The 20,660-nt window shown below is 37.0% G+C and overlaps 1 protein-coding gene across 1 annotated transcript in view; it reads left to right on the plus strand.

The window, feature by feature from the left end:
- The window catches only part of LOC108571578 (synaptotagmin-10-like), a 69,352-nt gene extending 60,409 nt beyond the window's left edge, over positions 1-8,943 (plus strand). The window contains exons 3-9 of the mRNA XM_017933649.1: positions 802-948; positions 1,522-1,647; positions 6,449-6,603; positions 6,947-7,115; positions 7,571-7,691; positions 8,197-8,368; positions 8,739-8,943. Of these exons, the coding sequence (XP_017789138.1) occupies positions 802-948; positions 1,522-1,647; positions 6,449-6,603; positions 6,947-7,115; positions 7,571-7,691; positions 8,197-8,368; positions 8,739-8,943 (1,095 nt within the window). The remainder of the gene's footprint in view (positions 1-801; positions 949-1,521; positions 1,648-6,448; positions 6,604-6,946; positions 7,116-7,570; positions 7,692-8,196; positions 8,369-8,738) is intronic.
- Positions 8,944-20,660: the final 11,717 nt, after the last annotated feature.

The following is a 20,660-nucleotide window of genomic DNA, read 5'->3' on the forward strand; positions in this document are numbered from 1 at the left end:
ATATTTTAAAATTTTTTCCTCTTTCTCCATGTATTTCAATTGTTTTTTATTGCATTAAAAGTTTGTTTATGATAAACCTGTATAAGGTATAAATTTCAGCCGCCATTTTATACAGAAAAATATGAAAATCTCCTTGCAACTGGAAGGTTAAAATTATTGAAAATTTACCTTAAGACACTTTTTCATATTTCCATCGTGATACTAAAAAATATACACACGACAAGTATTCTCATGCAAGTGGGACACACTATAGACGCAATAATCGTATTTTTCGCCCTATTACTTCGACCAGTCTCATCTATCGTCCATCGTCAATATTCCGTCACAATAAATACCGCTAAAAAGTGTAATAAAATTCATGCCACACACGATGGAAGATTTATAGTTCGATACTTTTACGACGCTTGAGTATCAGTCTCTTTAGCATTCAAGCTTCACGTTGAAATTTCCCTTAATTTCGATTATTTTCAACAACCAACTCTTAAATCAGTAAAACCTTCTAAAAAAGTCGAGAAAAATACTCGAAGTGGTTGATTTTCTATTTTCCTTTGTTTAAAATTTCATTCTGGAAAAAATGGGTTTTTTAAATAGTTTACCACGCTTGTTTATCCTCTGTGGGAAAACTTTGCTGTGCGGGACCCAACGGTGAAGCACGATAAATGAAAATTTCATGTGGCGAAACATCACCGGGGAGGGAAAAGTTGGTTGTTGAGAAGCTAACGAAGGGGACGGTGGACTTCCGGGATAAACTTGTGAAACATTGAGACGCGATGGACATATTAAGCCATGACTTTTTTATAGGTGCTGCGCCAGACAACTTTGCCCATTGTGCCGATGAGACACCAGAGCTTCCAGAGGCAGCTCTCCAACCATCTCGACCTGCCGAATATCAAGTTCAGCATCTGTAACTTGGAGAATCGCAGCGACTCCAATCTTGGATTAATCAAGGTACGAACCGGAAGCAGCCGTGAACTTTTTCCCTTTCACAGTTTCTTCCTGGATGGAAGCAACAACTAACTGCGAACTACTCTCTGTTTCTTTGCTGTAGAAGAATTCGAAGTTAACCTAATCTTGAAGTATTAAAAAAGAAATAAAAGGTGGAAGTGTATGTGGGAGTTTTTGATAGTTGTAGAGAGAATTTTTAATTCAAAGGGACAATGAGAAATAATTTTGGAAGGATTTCTCTTGAAGAAGAAATTTTTGCAAAATTTGATATTTGAAAAGTTGTTAAATGGAAGTGTAGAATTGCTGAGATTTTTGGAAAAATTGGTAAAGAACCCTGCATTAGGAAAAGAAAGAATTTAATTGAAAAGAATATTAAGTATTAGGAAAATGAATGGAAAATTACTGATAATATTACGGGTTAAAATTTCTTAGACTAATATTTGAGAACGAACTATATACGCTGGACGACTTTTCCGTTTCGTCTCTGCCGAAGAATTCCCCGTAGAACTTTATCCCAGACAATGAAACAGATTTGGAAATTTAGTTTACCAAAAGTTCCGCAATCGTGTGTTGCAGCCGGAACTTTACACGAAGGAGCTGGTGAAACAGGAGGACGCGGAGAGTAATGGCGCCGTGGAATGCGCAGGAAAGCTACACTTCGCTCTGCGCTATGAAAAGGAGATCGAAAGCCTGGTGATCAAAGTAAGTTTCACGATTTTGCAGATGGACTTATATGTTGCATTCAGTCGAGCTTGAAACAGTCGAAACACTGCTTGAAATATAATATACACTTCCGACTATAACTTCAGTGGACACTTGAGGGATTTCGAGTAAAAGCGAATTTATTTTATAGTTAGGAAATGTATCGTTGTTAAATTATCTCGATAAACTTGTTGCTCGAAATTAGAAATTTTCTGGTGATTTATGAACGGAAGTGCTTAAGTCAGGTGCATTAGGATATCAAGAAGTTTGTTTTATTATATTAATATGTTCCATCTAAACTGAGCCAACTAAATATCTCTTCAATTATGATGATTCAAAAAATATTTAAAAAAAAATGCGTTTGGAGAAGTGTAATAACATGAGCTTGAAGCGACCTTTGACTCCTAAATGTAGAGTTTTTAAGATATTAATTTTTTGATACCAAAATTTTTTATACAATTCTACAGAGAGGACAGCTGGTACAATAATAGTTCGTGCAATTTTAAAATATACATATTTGCCTTAATTTTTATTTTTTTTTTCTCGATGTTCCTCTAATTTCTCGATCACTTTTGGATCAAATTTTTCTGTTCCCCTTTTCTCTGTAAATGTAATGCTTCTATTCAAAACTAAAGCACAACGTTTCTTTTTATTCTTGACTATTCTTGCATCGAGAGTGTCGATATTTGCACGGCCTCCATTGCATGCTGCTTCCGGAAGCGGCGCACGTAGCGCGAAATCAACGATGGGACACCGAGGATTCTTTCATCCTTGTTCCAATTCCACGTTCGCGCTCCAATTTCATCGTTTGCCAAAGGAATCATATCCTTGGATCGCGTGATACCATGACTGTAAAAGCCACGTTTCTTTCGTCTCTCTCTCTCTCTCACTATGGTGGCCAAAGAAAGATTTTTTCCGGGGGCGTGAATGTATAAAATCGGCGCAATTCGATCGAAGTGAAATTCATTTTCGTTATTTCCTCGTCACGCGAACGATTCGTGACCTTCGTCGACGATTTACGATGAAGATCGATCGCTCTCTGTGACGATAATTCATCGTCGAACTCGAGGAGAGCTAATCCTTCGGTGAATATTCATGTTTCGGAGTGATGTGACTTAAGAGTTAATAATCTGATGGGAAATTGGGATACGTTAAGATGCATTTTACTATTATATCGGCTGTATAGACTTTTATGGACCAGTAATGGTGTTGAGTGCTGTAAGTAAAGAGTTTTCGTAATGCGGAGTGTTAGTAAATGATTAATAATTGCAGGGGAGTAGTATTGTAATCGAAGACAAGTAAGAATGTGTTTAATTAGGAGCTGAGTTGTTGAATAATGCATTGGTTTCGTTATGGAAATGTTTCATGATTACTTCTGTGGAATCGAGGTCCACGTATACATTAATTAATAGGAAGGAATAGAGGAGCGACTTTGGCTAAGAGCGTGGAGTCCCGGCTTGCCATTCCGAAGGTCGTGGGTTCGATTCTCGCTTGGATTTTTCGTTCATTTTTCTGCGACTTTTATATTTCTATTTGAAATTCATTATTCCTCTCATTCCTAAAAGTATACCATAAAAAAATCACAACCATACCTTGTCATGAAAAATAAAAAAGCACTCCTTGCTTCTTCACACTCCTCCCCTATCCAAAAGAAAGTTCAGCTTTCTCAGTATTTATACCTATCATTTCTAAAAGCAGAACAACAACCAAACCACATTAATCTTTGAAACCATACCTTTCCATAAAAAATCAAAAACCACTCCATGCCTATCCCAAGAAATTCAGTATTCTCAGTATACCAATCATTTTTAAAAATGGAGCAATATCCACCACTTCAGCGAATAACAGTACATATTGTTCGCGAAGGGTCTGGCCACGGAGTGGGGAAGACGATGGTCTTCTGGTAAGAGGACTGTAAGAGACAACAAATTGATACCCCAGAACCTTGAACACATACGAACCTTTTATTAGTAAAATTTTTAACATATTAGTAAATTATAATTGTGGTTGTGAAGAGTCCTGAGTAGTGTAAACGTTAGTATAACAACTCCTATGTGTATTCTTATGTGTCCTTTAAACTCGTCAGAGGTCAAAATTCGTTTCTTCCTATTCGATAATTGATCAAAGGCAATGCCGCTTACGAACAGTTATCGTGTAGAAGAGTGTCCCATTCGGGAATAACCGGATAGATTCAGTTCTAGTTCTGGTTAACGGTTACCTTTTGGCACAGTTAAGAGAAATGGTGTTACATTCTGTGATGTAAACAGTGAAATGAACGTAGCGGGCAAAGGAAGATTCACAAGCCCAATCGACACAACCAAGTTTCGTAACAATATCGTGTTTGGTATCATTTTAATCAGGAAAATCTCATCAATATTTTGGTGAAATTTTTATTAACGAAAAATTGAAAATACCAAACTTTTATAGTTTTGTTAGGATTGTCTCACGGACATGCCGCCACCGAATGCGATAAAGAGATGCCGCGGTCGTGTCACATTAGTCGCTTGCCTGGTTCAAAGGTGCTCCCCCCTTGTGGTGGGGATAGACCATGAACCGTTCACGTGTAGATCCCGAAGAACTCTTATAGAATCTTTACTGTAACACAATTCCAACTAGTCATACGACGCGACGCCTCGTCGCACCGTTCCGCGATACATAATCGTCCATTGTTATAGTGCACGAGTACCGCGACGAAAATAGAACGATCGTCATCGCGGGTTGTCGCCGTTCTTGTCAGCCGTGAGAAGCGTTTTCGTAACGTTTCACGCGCATAGGAAAATTCCCGACCCGAGTTAATTACACAACAGCCGCCCGCCATATTTACCCATTGGATAACGAAGGTACTGTGTGTCCTTTCGGTTAGATTACCGGCTTCTGTGTGTCGTCGATTGGCCAATAAACAGCGGTGTCGACGCGTTTAACACCGTGAAATGGATAGAGAGAGAGAGAGAGAGAGAGATTGAATTCGTTGGAAAGCAGGGCGGAACCCCCACGTTTCGTGACACAGAAATGTAAACGCGTCACGATCTACATAGATGCATGCGTGCCACGTAATCGAGCTCGTTCATAAATCTTATCAAGAGGGATAAAGGAACGCGGACAACCCACGGAGACATGAATTTTTTTTTCACTCCCACTGTACACCCTTTCACGGCCGTGTGATTATGGTAATGTTCGGAATTAAGCGGCGTTACGTTGAATAGGGGAGAGATTAGGAATGTTATTCGCGTTCTGCGTGTATTTATCACCTGGGGAAACCGGGGAAATTTATTAACCTTCACTGTGCAGTTTCCCTTCTTCATTTTTCTTTTTAATGGACAATTTACTTCGATGCATGCTATCAGTTCAAATACTTTTTGTTTCTAAAGGAACTTTTGCTTTTTCCATCATCTTTCTACGTGAATTATTGTTCAAAATACAGTATAGAGATTGGGAAATTTTTTCAAATGTATTCTGAACCTTTCCAGCTGTTTTGTGTAATTTAAATTTTGAAGAAGGCGCTATCAGTTCAGGATTTCTTTTTTAAAGGAATTTTTATTTTTTTCCATCATCTTTCTACGTGAATTATTGTTCAAAATACAGTATAGAGATTGGGAAATTTTTTCAAATGTATTCTGAACCTTTCCAGCTGTTTTGTGTAATTTAAATTTTGAAGAAGGCGCTATCAGTTCAGGATTTCTTTTTTAAAGGAATTTTTATTTTTTTCCATCATCTTTCTACGTGAATTATTGTTCAAAATGGGGTACATAGATTAGGAAATTTTTTCAAATGTATTCTGAATTTTTTCCAGTTGTTTTGTGTAATTTAATTTTTGAAGAAGACGCTGTCAGTTCAGATATTTTTTTCTAAAGAAAATTTCGTTCCTCTCGATGATCTTTCTTCGTGAATTACTGTTCAGAATACGGCATAGAGATTAGGAAATTTTTCTAAATACATTCAGAACTTTTTCATTAATTTTTCAAGAAGAAATTTTCGTTCTCAGATACTCGATCATGAATCGTTCTCGAAGGTGTGTTTCTTAAAAGTTAGATTACCTTCGAAGGGTTAATTAAACCGGTTCTGTTGCTCAGAATTTCCTGAAAATTAGGTGTATATAACCCTTTCAGCGACGTTTGTCGCGGTGCCAGTTAAAGCGTCGAATGTTAGTCGAGCGCCGGAGGAGTAGTTCAGCTTTCGAAACACGAGTTCTTGAGAAACTTTTACTTTCAAGTCCCCCCAGAAACGGTACGATTTTTTCCCTACGAAATGTTTCAAAGTAGATCGTTTTTTTATTTCTCTTTTTTTGGCAACTCAAGGGTTCCCTGCTTCAGTGTCATTAATTGCTCGTTGAAACTTCACGATAGAAGAAAGTTTCAGTTCGCGAGCATTCAGTTCTCTCGTTCAGGACTCTCGTTCTATAATAAACTGGCTGGAATGTGATTTCGCCGTGAATAATCTGCAAATTTTGCATTAAAAAAGGATTTACGAAAACTTCAATTTCATTTCATCGATCAATTATACTCAAATTGGATTCTCATTCGTTACTGCACCATCCAGTCAGTCAGATGAAATTTAAATATCACATTGCACATAGTACAGACAAAAGTCACATTTGCATATATCCATGTTTCTCAATGAGACACTTTTCTGATTGCATCTGCATTCCGTGCCCCCTGTACTAATTTCTTCCATTCAAATTCAAATTTGTTTGATTCTCCTGCGATGAGTATTATCAGTGGATAAATAAAAAAAAAAATTCTACTCGTGGACATACTCTTCATATTCGTTTATAAACCAAAAAAGAAACGAATGTTCTTTGCAGATCTTGGAGGCACGAGATCTACCCGTGAAAGACGCGACAGGCAGCAGTGATCCTTACGTGAAAGTCTACCTTTCACCTGACCGGAAGAAGATGTACGAGACGAGGGTGCATCTCAAAAATTTGAACCCAGTGTTCAACGAGACCTTCATATTCAGGTTAGCCCAGAAATACGAAAATTTGGTCGAAATAATGAAATTCGAATGTGAAATGCAATGCTTTATTTCTTTAAAAATAAGAATTTTATTTAGTTTTTTAAGCATGTTCCATGTCATAATATTAACACGTACAGGCATATTACGTGTAATTTTACACCTGACTAATTTGATGTCCTCGTTATATCGCTTCCATCGACTATACATTCAGCACTGAACGTGTTATTAGCGTTAAAGATTGAGGAAATTGCGTTTTCTACCTCTGTAGCTTTAACGTAGGAACACAGTTTAATACGAAATTCTAAGATTCTCGAGGAATGTGGAAACATTTGACGTCTGTTATCAGCGTGGCTTACGAAGACTTGAGGGACCGATGCCTCGAGTTCTCCGTTTACGACTTCGATCGATTCTCCCAGAATGATCTGATCGGGAAAGTGATACTGAGGGATTTGCTGGATTACACTGATCTCGAACAAGAGCTCGAGTACACGATGGACATCCTGTGTGCCATGCCGGTAGATAAGTCACAGCCAAAATGGCCACCTGAAATGGAGACTTTGCATTTTGATTATAAATTGTTCAAAAAATTCTTCAAACTAATAAGAAATTTTTCTTTTAATTGTACAAGTTTTGGAATATTCCAAATGATCCACTAGAAGTGTCCACTTTTAATATTTTGAAGAATGCAAGAATTTCTATTCGGTAAAAAGTTGGTAAAGTTAGCAATTTTTTTAATCATTTTTTATCGAAGCAAAGCAAATTGCTATCGATCCCATAAATTCTGTGCAGATTCAACATCGGAGCTAATTAGTATGTGGTCGCATAGTTTTTGTCCACTTGCGTGTGAAATAGAGAATGAGAAGATTGTATTCGCTCTGATTTCAAGCAACCAAAATTCACAGCTTCCATTTCAGCCGCTACTTTCAGCGTCTGCTTCAGAAATTGAACTGGTTTTCGCTCGTTCCTGCAGGATAAAGTAGACCTGGGCAAATTAATGCTGTCGCTTTGCTACCTACCAACAGCTGGACGACTAACAGTGACCGTAATTAAAGCGAGGAACTTGAAGGCCATGGATATAACAGGATCGTCGGGTAAATTTGCTCGGGACTGTTTTCCACAATTGTAGATAAACAGCAGAACACACAACGCGACGCGTTACTTTGTGTCGATAAGCATGGCTGCGATGTTTGTTTGAACTGTTTATCCAGACCGTTGCTTCGATTTTTGTCGTGACAATTACGAAATTTCACCTCGTTACGGATAAACTTTGATACAAAGTGAAAATATAAGATTCAAGAAATATTCTTAGAAATTGATCTTTCAAATATTGAGAATTTTCCATCTTCGTGTTTTTGCCTCTATCGAGAAATTATCAGTACCGTTAATTTTCAAAAGTCACTTTCAAAGAGCAGATGATTCAAGAAACTAAACGTTTAAAAATCGAACACTACTTTATCACAAGATCCTTGAAATATTGGGAAATTTTCATCCTCGTATTTTATACCTTTAGCAAAGAATTGTCACGCGCGATAAATTTTCGAATATCACTTCCAAAGACCAGGCGAAAATCGTCTGATTTGGGAAACAAATTTGCAGATCCGTACGTCAAAGTGGACCTACTGTGCCAAGGCAAAAGGATCAAGAAGCAGAAGACCACGGTGAGGAAGAAAACATTATTCCCCGTGTACAACGAGATCTTGGTGTTCGACGTGCCAGCGGAGAACATCGAGGACGTCAGTCTCATAGTAAAAGTGATCGATTACGACAGGTAAAGTGTGAAGGGATCAATTGCCCGCCCTATACCTGAATATTTATTCATAATTTTCATCCGTCGTACCTCAAAAAAATCTATAAACTTTAAAAGTTACGCTATCTGCGTACTTTACATGCATCAGCGTATGACCGGTTGTCATATTGCAAGGGCTTTTGGGTCGATTCTTTAAACGCCTATAACTCGACAACTAAGCCTCCATGGCAATTTTACTACTCTTCATTTTCGTTTTATTTTGTCATGCAGAATAATTCTACATAATTTTTTTTCGAAAACTATAATCTCGAGAATAAAATCTTCCTCAATTGCAGCTCAATCTTTCATCGAATGATTTGTTAATTCATCACATGTTCGATTTATTCCGCAGAATCGGTTCGAACGAATTAATGGGCTGCACAGCAATCGGTTCAGGCTTCGTTGGTATCGGTCACGAGCAATGGCTCAAGATGCTGGACAATCCTAGGAAACCGGTGACGCAATGGTACCCACTGATGGAAACGATCGCTGGTCACATTCCAGCCGTGAGTTCGGAGCCCCTTCCAGTGAGTCTGAGCTGCTTGAACAGCAGGTAAGTCGATGGTGAACAATGTAAACCGCCTCGATAAATTCCACAGTACTAATCTATTATTTCACAATGGAATACTTGTTGATTTCCGTGTTTTTACTTGCTCGATTGATATTTAAGAATAGATAATTCAAACAGAAAAGACGCCACGTGAAAAAGTTCCATTTTTTAGAGATCTTTTTCTAGAGATTTGATTCAGAAATACTAAAAATTGGCGAAATTGCGTACTTCCGTTCTAAAATAAAAGGCACTCGAACAATTTGAATTTCAAACAAAATTTCTCTCGTACAATGCTCTGAATTCGTATGTCAAATTACAAATAGCCGAGGAAAGAGACACTGAGATCGTGCAAAGCTGGAAGATTGTATGATTAAGAAAGAACTGTATCGAACGAAATGAGAGAAGCCTCAATGTGAAATGGCACGAACTTCTTGCAGATGAAGACACCGTGGCGTGGATAAGTTTCGCGGGAAGTCGCAGTTTTTGTCGGACGTCGGCTTGGGCGTTGTTTCCTTCTGTCGTCATTTAATGCACACCGCTTGACTGACTTAAGTACAATTTCTATCTCAAAGAAAAGAAAATAACAAAAAAAAAAAAACAAACAAAACAAAAACAAAACCACAAAACAGAAGACACCGAAAGCTCGGAAGAAACACGAGAAAGCAAAAAAGGATAAAAAAAAACAAAAAAAAAACAAAAAAAAATACCAAAAGAAAACAGGTTAAAATCCAACAAAAAACAAAACACACTCTGTGCTTTTTGGGATATAATCAAATGGTGGCGAGCGTGAAATAGTAAACGAATAGCGTAATCAAATAGTAGAGTGTTTGTAACAAGCGTAGTAAGGGTAGAGCGTCGATGGAAGACGAGGTTGCTCAAACTATCTTTCAAAAGAAAGCCAACAAAAACAAGTATATATATCGACAAAAAAAAGTTTTAAGCGAGACAGAGAATGAGAGAAAGAAAGAAAAACTAAAAAAAGATAGAATAGTTTATTTTTTGAGAACGAATCCAGGCTGGTCCTGTATTCGAGCATACAGAGGAAATAATACGTATAGTTTATTAATATAGTTTATCAACTATACCACAATCACATACTACATATATATAAATATATTTTATCAGAGAGAAAGAGAGACAGATAGATGTATAAATAATAAAGAAGAAAAACACATTAATCCAATAGATGGTTGTGAATGGAGTTGAATTTGTTTATTTTTTTTTTTTTTTTTTATTTAAAAAAAAGATCAAAAAGAAGAAGAGAAAATTTTGTGAAACTCGCGGAACTATAAAGTTGTGCTGACGCTTTTTCCTCGATCCTGTAAATCGATACACAATCCCTTCGCTTTCGAAAGTGTCGAACAATGCAAGGCTGTTGATACGGAGACAACGACAGGGATCTTCGATAGAAAGCGTAAAATATTCGAGGGGACGATATTGGAAAATAATTGTCGGGCGGAACGGCGAAGTTTTGAATAGAGAATCCGGCTCTATACACGTACTGGCGAGAGTAATCGTCCTGTTGGGGACAAAAGGATCATGGACAGAGGGAACGGGCGGTTTTCGAGCTTTCGAAACTGCTTCCAGGTCGATTTGGTCGCTCATCGACGATTCGCGATATATTCTTTTGAATATTTTCCTTTCCCTGAATATTATTTTCGTATTTTTTTCTTCTTTTTATTTGATAATGCTACGAAATGATTAAACAACGTTTCACGCTTCGATATTATATGCCACGTACCATTGGTCGTAATCCGGTTATTCCCCCTCGCTACACCCACGCAAAATTGCGATGGTTGCGAATATTTAGCCCGTTAAATTCCGTAAATACGAGAAATCATTATGTTCGGTAATATAACGGAATAATTAAAGGGCATTTTATGCTTGGAAATTATATGGAACGTAGCACTGGTCCATAATCCGGTTATTCCCCCTCGCTACGCCCACGCAAAATTGCGAATATGCGCGAATATTTGAACCGGCGAAGTCCCGTAAATACGACTCGAGCGTGTAGAAAGTTGATTATGTGCAGAGACGCGGTTGACTATTATCCGCGTATAGTTGGTGGAATAAATGTAGAGTGGTCGTAAATTGGAGCAAGTGGCGGTGTAGTTTGACCTAGCCGCCGCTAGGATCGCATACGGCGTTCTGTTTTAGAGTTCGTACAGTAAAATGGTGACAACTGACGACTAACGGGATTTCCGTGTATAGTTGGAGGAAGAAATACGGCGAGTCCGAAAGTTATCGATTGATACAGTGATTCCTAGGGTGAATCGAGTTGCTGTTTTTGTGCAAACTTTTGGTCCACAGTGCGTACGAAATGCAACTAATATCGCACACAAGGAATGCGAGATTTTTGGATTGGGATTGAATCGAGGTGCTGTTTTTGTGCAAACTTTTGGTCCACAGTGCGTACGAAATGCAACTAATATCGCACACAAGTCTATTACTGACTATTGAGACTATGAAAAGAATAAGGTAGAACAGCGTGATAACATGGTCGAAATATTCTATATTTGAAGACCAAATTGTGAACTGAAACTCATGTTCGTTAGCTGTGAAACTCACTTCCTTGGAGGTTCTATGTACGTCTATAGTGTAATGGGTTATAAAGGTATAGCCGGCGGAAGAAATACAGTAAGAATTGATGCACTAACATCCATAGTCGAATGCGACATTTTTCGTTTTTCGGTTAAGACTGAATCAAAGCTCAGGCATACTTTATACAGTCCTGATTGAGATTTCGGGTCCTTACTCCCTTAGATTTGCATTGATTCGCTTCTGTTTATATACTCGAACGTGTAAACTTTGACGACCTCGTTATATTTCTTCCATTGACTGTACCATAAAAAAAAATGAAAAATTCCAATGAACATCAATATTTGAGGAATGTGAAATTGATACAGAATAAATAGAACAACGTGAACGATAATCATTGCAAGAAACTGGCGAATAAAGTAATAAAAATTACAGCAAAATACAGGTGAGAACGAAGACCATTGGGCACGGCGAACACATAATACGGCCCTGACTAAGGATTCTCGTCCTCATCTTCTCACATTTCTGTCAAAACACTCGAAAACACGTTTACTTCGACTTCTAACGATTTTACCAACCAACTCGCTATATTTCTTCCACCGACTGTACATCGCGAACAACGCACAATACTCGATACAACTATACATTGGCTCGAGACACGCATACTCTGACTAAACGTGACAAACGAGTAACGTAACGTACAATAATTTTCGCTTTGAATGGGGCAATCTTGGTGAATCTGCCGTAATAATCGAAAACACCTGTTTCACATGCTCGAAGAAGCAACTGTTTTCTGTCGATCTGGTTTCATGGAAGACACCGTGAAGGGAACGAACGTTCTGAGGACAATAAAGCCGCGTAACCAGAGTATATAAATCCTCTTATGTAGACTTTCGAATAGAGCAATACACCGTAAATGTAACAAAAAAAAATAAAAATGAAGCCGTATTCCGTGAACGCTGTTACACCCGTTCTTCTGTGTCTGAATCGTGCGTGGCGAACACACGGCAAATGTGGCGGAGGAATATTGAAAATAAGAGAAAAACGCAAAAAAAGAAAAAAAAAATGAAGGGATAAAATAAGATAAGAAATATAGCCGAGTCGAAAGGGAGAGAATAACGAAGCATATGTGTAGATGTTTAGGGGAATGCGACGTTTACTAATTCACGCTATTACGCCACTTCCGCGTAAATGTACTTATTTAACGCGATACGTGTTACAGTGTAAGGACTCGTCTATGGGCACAGTTTTGTGATAACGCGTCTGATCTGGTACGTGCATTCACGTTAAACGAGCACACATACACGAGGACACACCTTAACTTTCTGATCACCCTTAGAAGGGGAGGAAGATATTATTACGGTAGAGATTATGGGTTTCGAACAGGTTAGATTAGGTTCGTGGAGGCTGTGTAATTTCTACTGTGCCGCTTGTCTACCTCAGAGATCCTTTCCTTAGGGAAGGATGTAGGAAAGAATGGGAATAGCGTTATTTGAAGATTGTCGGAACGAGTGAAGATTGGACGAATCGTACGAAGGTGACAATTTATCCAGACTTTGCGCAATAGGAAGAGATTTTTCTCGGCGTTCTTCTAGTTTTTTTATTACTTCTTGGAGAAAAAGTGAATGTAGGTTAGGTTAGGGAAGTGTCAATTTTTTAATGAATCACTCTTTCTTCGTTCTTCGTTCTTTTTTTTTTATAAATTCTTGGAGAAGAAACGAATGTGGACATTTGTTAAGGAATTATAAATCACTATAATTGAAGGTGACAATGTTTCCAGATTTATGATTTCTTCATTTTTTCTTCTGTTTCTTAATAATTTTTTGAGGAAGAAATGAATGTGGACACTTGCTAAGGAATTACAAATTTTCTATGAATCACTATGATCGAAGGTGACAATGTTTCCAGAGTTCTAATTTCTTCTCTGTTTCTTAATAATTTTTTGGAGAAGAAATGAACGTGGACACTTGTTAAGGAAGTATCAATATTTTATGAATCGCTATAATTGAAGATGACAATACCTCCAGATTTCTGATTTCTTCATTCTATTATACTTCTTTCTTTTTACAATTTTTTGAAGAAGAAATGAACTTGTTAAAGAATTGCAAATTTTTTTTATGAATCACTATAATTGAAGGCAACAACGTTTCCAGATTTCTAATTTCTTCATTTTTCTTAATAATTTTTTGGGGAAGAAATGAACGTGGACACTTGTTAAGGAAGTACAAATTTTTTTTTATGAATCACTATAATTGAAGGCAACAACGTTTCCAGATTTCTAATTTCTTCATTTTTCTTAATAATTTTTTGGGGAAGAAATGAACGTGGACACTTGTTAAGGAAGTACAAATTTTTTTTTATGAATCACTATAATTGAAGGCAACAACGTTTCCAGATTTCTAATTTCTTCATTTTTCTTAATAATTTTTTGGGGAAGAAATGAACGTGGACACTTGTTAAGGAAGTACAAATTTTTTTTTATGAATCACTATAATTGAAGGCAACAACGTTTCCAGATTTCTAATTTCTTCATTTTTCTTAATAATTTTTTGGGGAAGAAATGAACGTGGACACTTGTTAAGGAAGTACAAATTTTTTTTTATGAATCACTATAATTGAAGGCAACAACGTTTCCAGATTTCTAATTTCTTCATTTTTCTTAATAATTTTTTGGGGAAGAAATGAACGTGGACACTTGTTAAGGAAGTACAAATTTTTTTTTATGAATCACTATAATTGAAGGCAACAACGTTTCCAGATTTCTAATTTCTTCATTTTTCTTAATAATTTTTTGGGGAAGAAATGAACGTGGACACTTGTTAAGGAAGTACAAATTTTTTTTTATGAATCACTATAATTGAAGGCAACAACGTTTCCAGATTTCTAATTTCTTCATTTTTCTTAATAATTTTTTGGGGAAGAAATGAACGTGGACACTTGTTAAGGAAGTACAAATTTTTTTTTATGAATCACTATAATTGAAGGCAACAACGTTTCCAGATTTCTAATTTCTTCATTTTTCTTAATAATTTTTTGGGGAAGAAATGAACGTGGACACTTGTTAAGGAAGTACAAATTTTTTTTTATGAATCACTATAATTGAAGGCAACAACGTTTCCAGATTTCTAATTTCTTCATTTTTCTTAATAATTTTTTGGGGAAGAAATGAACGTGGACACTTGTTAAGGAAGTACAAATTTTTTTTTATGAATCACTATAATTGAAGGCAACAACGTTTCCAGATTTCTAATTTCTTCATTTTTCTTAATAATTTTTTGGGGAAGAAATGAACGTGGACACTTGTTAAGGAAGTACAAATTTTTTTTTATGAATCACTATAATTGAAGGCAACAACGTTTCCAGATTTCTAATTTCTTCATTTTTCTTAATAATTTTTTGGGGAAGAAATGAACGTGGACACTTGTTAAGGAAGTACAAATTTTTTTTTATGAATCACTATAATTGAAGGCAACAACGTTTCCAGATTTCTAATTTCTTCATTTTTCTTAATAATTTTTTGGGGAAGAAATGAACGTGGACACTTGTTAAGGAAGTACAAATTTTTTTTTATGAATCACTATAATTGAAGGCAACAACGTTTCCAGATTTCTAATTTCTTCATTTTTCTTAATAATTTTTTGGGGAAGAAATGAATGTGGACACTTGTTAAAGAATTGCAAATTTGTTTTATGAATCACTATAATTGAAGGCAACAACGTTTCCAGATTACTAATTTCTTCATTTTTCTTAATAATTTTTTGGGGAAGAAATGAATGTGGACACTTGCTAAGGAATTACAAATTTTTTTTTATGAATCACTATAATTGAAGGCAACAACGTTTCCAGATTTCTAATTTCTTCATTTTTCTTCTCTGTTTCTTAATAATTTTTTGGAGAAGAAATGAACGTGGACACTTGTTAAGGAAGTGTCAATATTTTATGAATCGCTATAATTGAAGGTAACAATGTTTCCACGCTCCTGATTTCTTCATTCTGTTCTTCTTTTTTACCAATTTGTTGGGAAAAAAATGAACGTAGACACATGCTAACCAAATACCAACATTTCCGACGAATCACTATAATCCGAAGGAGATCATGTGTGCTCGACATCGACGCGTGCACGTGCGAAGGGCCGCGTCGTATAGAATGAACGGCGAGCGATGCGGAACTAACTACAAAGTACACTATCGTACTTACACAAAGAGCGACGACACACCATGATGTATCGTAAAACTATGTTACACCTATATCTGTAAGATTCGAACACGGGGTGTGTATGTGTATGAGAGAGAAAGAGAAGAGTATGCATAAAGCGATTGTTACGCGCGTAATGGTACCTCGATGGACCCACCGATGGCGCTCGTGTTTCGTATCGGTTCGACGATCGATCACGTGGCCGGACAGGTAAAGCACGTCGGAAGTTGCAATTCTGCATTTACATGGGCGTCCCTGGAAAGTAGATGGACGTAGAAGAATGTCGAAGAACGAGATGAACGAAACGCTAATTGTATCCGTACGACAGAATCAAAGAGAAAGGGAAAGAATAAAGAACGTGTCGAGACAAGAAGAAGAAGAAGAAATTTCATTTTCTTCTTCAAAATGAAGGCACTCTGTGTTCCATGTAGCTGAAAGTATACCTAAGATTTGTTCTACACAAAATGTAACCACAAGGAGAGCCGATTTTCTTCCACACTAATTGAAAGAACAAAGAGAAAAAGAAATGGTGATATTATAGTGGGCGCAGTAGTTAGCGTGACAGGACGAAGAAAAAATGTGCCAAGACACAAAAAGATGTAGGCGGTAGATATATCGTAGAATCTGTAGAATAGCAGAGACATCAGATGCTTTTTAGTATAGTTAAATCCAGATATATGTATGTACACACACACGTACACATACATATGAACACAGAAAAAAAAAAGCATGTACGTATATTTGTATAGTCCTTGTAAACAATACCTCTGTATACCCCAGTCAATTCGATCATGGCTGCCTGTGAGTTAATTTTTTTCGAAGATCGTCCTACTACACACCGGGATTCCCCGATGATTTTCTCGTCTCATCCGTCGTTCCAGCGATGCCCATTTCACATCTGGTCGTTCTCGTCTTGCCAGACGATAGCAAGCATTGATAATATACTTATAAACATTGTATCTTTTTCGTACAAAATTGCGGCAACATTCTATCCACAGACTGAGCTTACTCTCGAGTATAATAATCGCAGCAGCGAGCTGAGTATAGTAGAACCAAGAACGGCGTGGCAACAGAGAGCCGCCGCGTCGCGTCGTTTCACAATATGGAGTAGCCGTTTGAATGAGTCGAGAGTGAGGATCGTTTTTTTCTACATGTATGCAAGGGAAACGGATACGTGGTAGGATATTATACGATCTTCTCTGTAATATAGTCGGGACCGCGGTTATTCGTTGCTCAAGGTCATCGACCCTTTCGAGATTTTTTTTTTATTTTTGAATTTTTGGTGCGTTTGAGTAGTCGAGTGGGATGTATAGTCACGAAAGAGTTGAGACGTATACTCTATGGAAGCGATATAGTGAGTTTTATTTTAATTTTTTTTAAATTTTGATTTACAGTGAATTTTAGTCTCATTTCTGTTACCATTTTTCAATAATGAGGCACCTCACATGTCTTCCTTTTCTATGCCTTCCGTAGTCACATAATTCTCTTTTTTTTATTTAACTCAACACTCACTACATATGGCAATTTAACCTTCAGATAGTCACTATGTATAGCCAGTGGAAGCGAAGTAATGAAATGGTAAAATCGGTCGGTAATGGTTTTCGTTTCAATCGATATTCTCTTCGCCTTATCTTATCAATATGTTTGTATAATTTGACATAATACACATAATGCATAGTAAAACGAAAAAATGTGTTTCCACTTGCGTACGGAGAAGATTTTAATGTTGGGTCATCTTTGACCCGCCATCCGCTGTCCAAAGGTTAAACACTTTCTCCCTTGAAGAAAAATATAAAAAATGCCCACACGTTTGACTTGTCCTTGAACAGCGAATACTCGTGGCCTCGACTATAGCCTCGAATACGGAGAAGCGTTAGTCGAAGCGTTAGCGACACTCAATGTAGCCGAAGACTCGTCGAACTGTCTTATACTCGTCGTCAACTGTACGAAATTCTTTTCAGTCTGGCATTTTTCTATTCATTTCCGTCTCTACTCTTAGTGTCTGCGTCGATGTTAACGGGTTACTTCTCGTTTTTTACGTACGATTTAACGGAGTTTTCAAGGACACGACGTGTGTCGTTTCGCACTTCGTGTCGTCTCGATCTCTTCGAGCGTGAATAAAATGATCTATGCTCGTAGAAATCGCTCGATAACGAAGGCATACATCTCTATGGGACGCCGCATACATATCAATCAAGATGTGGTTAAACGAACGGGCCGGCGAACATACGTTTCACTGGATAAATGATTCTCAAGAGAGATAGATAGATGGAGATAGAGGGAGAAGTTAGAAGAAAACGAAACCTTGTTTAAAGTCTACTCTGATCGTGAAAGTGATATTCGTAATCGTATATTTAATCGAAATTGCAGGCGAGTCGACTTGAGTAACCCGGTACCGGTGATAATACGCATTTTCTAACGAGTATGTATAATCTGTACTGTATATTCGGGCACGCAGCGGCCCCTTTGTGATTGTGAATGAAATAAATAAATCAGTACCATATAGATGGCGCTTTTTTTACCTTTCACTTGTTGTCGATTTTTCTTTTTTTATTTCCGAATATTTGTAATTGGAGTGCATTTAAGAAAGTGAATTTAAAACAAAAATTTGAGACCATTCTGCTTAACTGTGTCACTCGCGTGAATTATTTCAGGAAGCTGTAAGGATACATTTTTGAAACTTTGAGCGTGAGGCCACGCGGGACCCTAATTTCTTTTTATTTTTGAATATTTGCAATTGGAGTGCATTTCAAAAAGTGCATTTCAATCGAATATTTGAATTATTTCAGGAAGTTGCGAGGACACATCTTTGAAACTTCGATGGTGCGTTCACATAGAACCCTCAATTTCAGTGCTTTCTCATGAAAAGTTATGTAAAATATAAATTGTAAACTTCATATTATAAATTATAGAAAATATGTGTAACTCAAGGGACCAAGTAGGGCATTGAACCATAAAGATATTAAAACATGACATACAATGAAAGAAAGACACATCTTTGAAACTTTGATGGTGCGTTCACATAGAACCCTCAATTTCAGTGCTTTCTCATGAAAAGTTATGTTAAATATAAATTGTCAATTAAAATTTAATAATTTAAGTGACTGATTCAAAATTGCATTGTAACTTTAATATCGTTAATTATAGAAGATATGTATAACTCGCGAGACCAGTTAGAAAATTAAAAAAAAAATTAGCCACCTAGCAAAGGAACTCTGTCAAATTATAAGCTACCAAAGTGACACGCCGCGAGGACTTAAATTAAAGGAAGAAAACTGTCTGCAACATCAAATGTACTTTTCATTTATTTGACTACTTATCTTTACAGATTAGTCTACCTTATGCTAAGATACAACTTTCCCATTATGTTACCTCTAATCGAAACGTTACGATAATACTAAGTATAAAATAAGCAATAGAGCTTATATTGGTATGTAGCAACGACTTAAGTACCTCTACTTAATAGTACTCTTATATTTTTTTTTTCTTTTCTTCTTTTCTGTTTCTCTTAAGTGCCGGGAATAAACCTGCGTCGTCCGGTGTCGTCGACGAGACTGATAACGACATGCGGTGTCGCGGTTACAATTCATTTTTTTTTTTTTTTGTCCATTTTTCGCTTTTTCTCTCTGTTTTGCCTCGCGTTCTCGGAAATCATAATTTTAGACAAGCATCGAGGTTTCGATTTTAAAACGGGTTAATTAACATTGCAGCCATTTGTTCGTCGATCGAACATCGATCCATCTTTTTTCCTTCCTTCTTTATTAACGTTCAATCGTTTCTTCTTCGTTTTCTTTTCTTTCACGCGTTCTAAATGTATCGTCATCTACATCGCGTCGTGAATTGTGAAAAAAGTTAGGCCATATTATTATCCATTTCGTGTCACACTTTTCTTTCTTCCCCCCTCTTTTACTATTACATCTTTTCTCTCTCTTCCCTCTCTGTTCATCTCCGATAACGCTCGAAAATTCAACAGAGCGATTTTAAGTTACACCGATTCGCTAAGAACGGCTGGCACGAAATTACGATAAACTATGAAAAATGGGGCGTTTTAGACGTGGAAACGGTGGAAATGTACAGTTCGCGCGTGTGTTTGCAATTAGAAAACAATATGCCGCGGAACGATGTTCAGTCTTTGAAGAAATGTAACTGCAGCGATTAAATTGTTAATTTTTTTTTTCTTCTTTTTCTTTTTTTTTTTTACGTGTGTTCTGTGTGCATGTGTGTTTATGTTTGTTTCAAACTGGATACGAGTTTAAGCTTAGTCCAGAGCGAACTCGGCTCGTGTAGCATTACAAATGCTGTACAATTATTTAAATCGTTAATTAATTCGCTTACCATAAGAAAACGGACTCACGATTATAAAACGCTACTTGACGCAGATGAACTTCTCATGATTTTCTCGTTTTAAACGATTCGCAACTCTACATGATTTCGCTACATGTCCTCTTATTTATTTCTCTTTCTGTCTGCGTGTATGTGTGTGTACATGTATGCGTATTTATCTTCTCTTCATCTTCTTCTTCTTCGTCGTCGTTTACCTCTGTTTGCATTATTATTTTGTTCTCTACAATCTCGCATATATTGACTTTTATCGATTGATTGGAAAATTATTTTACGCGTTTGGAAGGAGCTCGCGACAACGATGATAGAGAATTTCCGAATTTCCTTCATCTCTCTCTCTCTCTCTCTCTGAAGAATAAAATCGCGAAAGAGAGAAAGTTAGGTTTTCGTCGTTTCATTTTAAAAACGATCTTAGTTTTTTCTCTCTCTTAATTTTGGAATTAATTGAAGACGTCGTCGCGATTTCCTTCGGCCACGCGACGCAGTTAAATACTGAACAGGTTACGATTCTAACGACTAAGCGTCCGAGTAAGTGTTATTCCGCGACATTTATGCGCTTTTTTTCTTCCCTCTCATATCCGCCCGTGATTACGCTCGGAGAACGTCGATAACGTTCGATTAATCTACGCAACGTAAGTACTTCTTTCCTCT

This window comes from Habropoda laboriosa, unplaced genomic scaffold (assembly GCF_001263275.1).
Source record: "Habropoda laboriosa isolate 0110345459 unplaced genomic scaffold, ASM126327v1 scaffold40, whole genome shotgun sequence".
NCBI classification, from domain to species: domain Eukaryota; kingdom Metazoa; phylum Arthropoda; class Insecta; order Hymenoptera; family Apidae; genus Habropoda; species Habropoda laboriosa.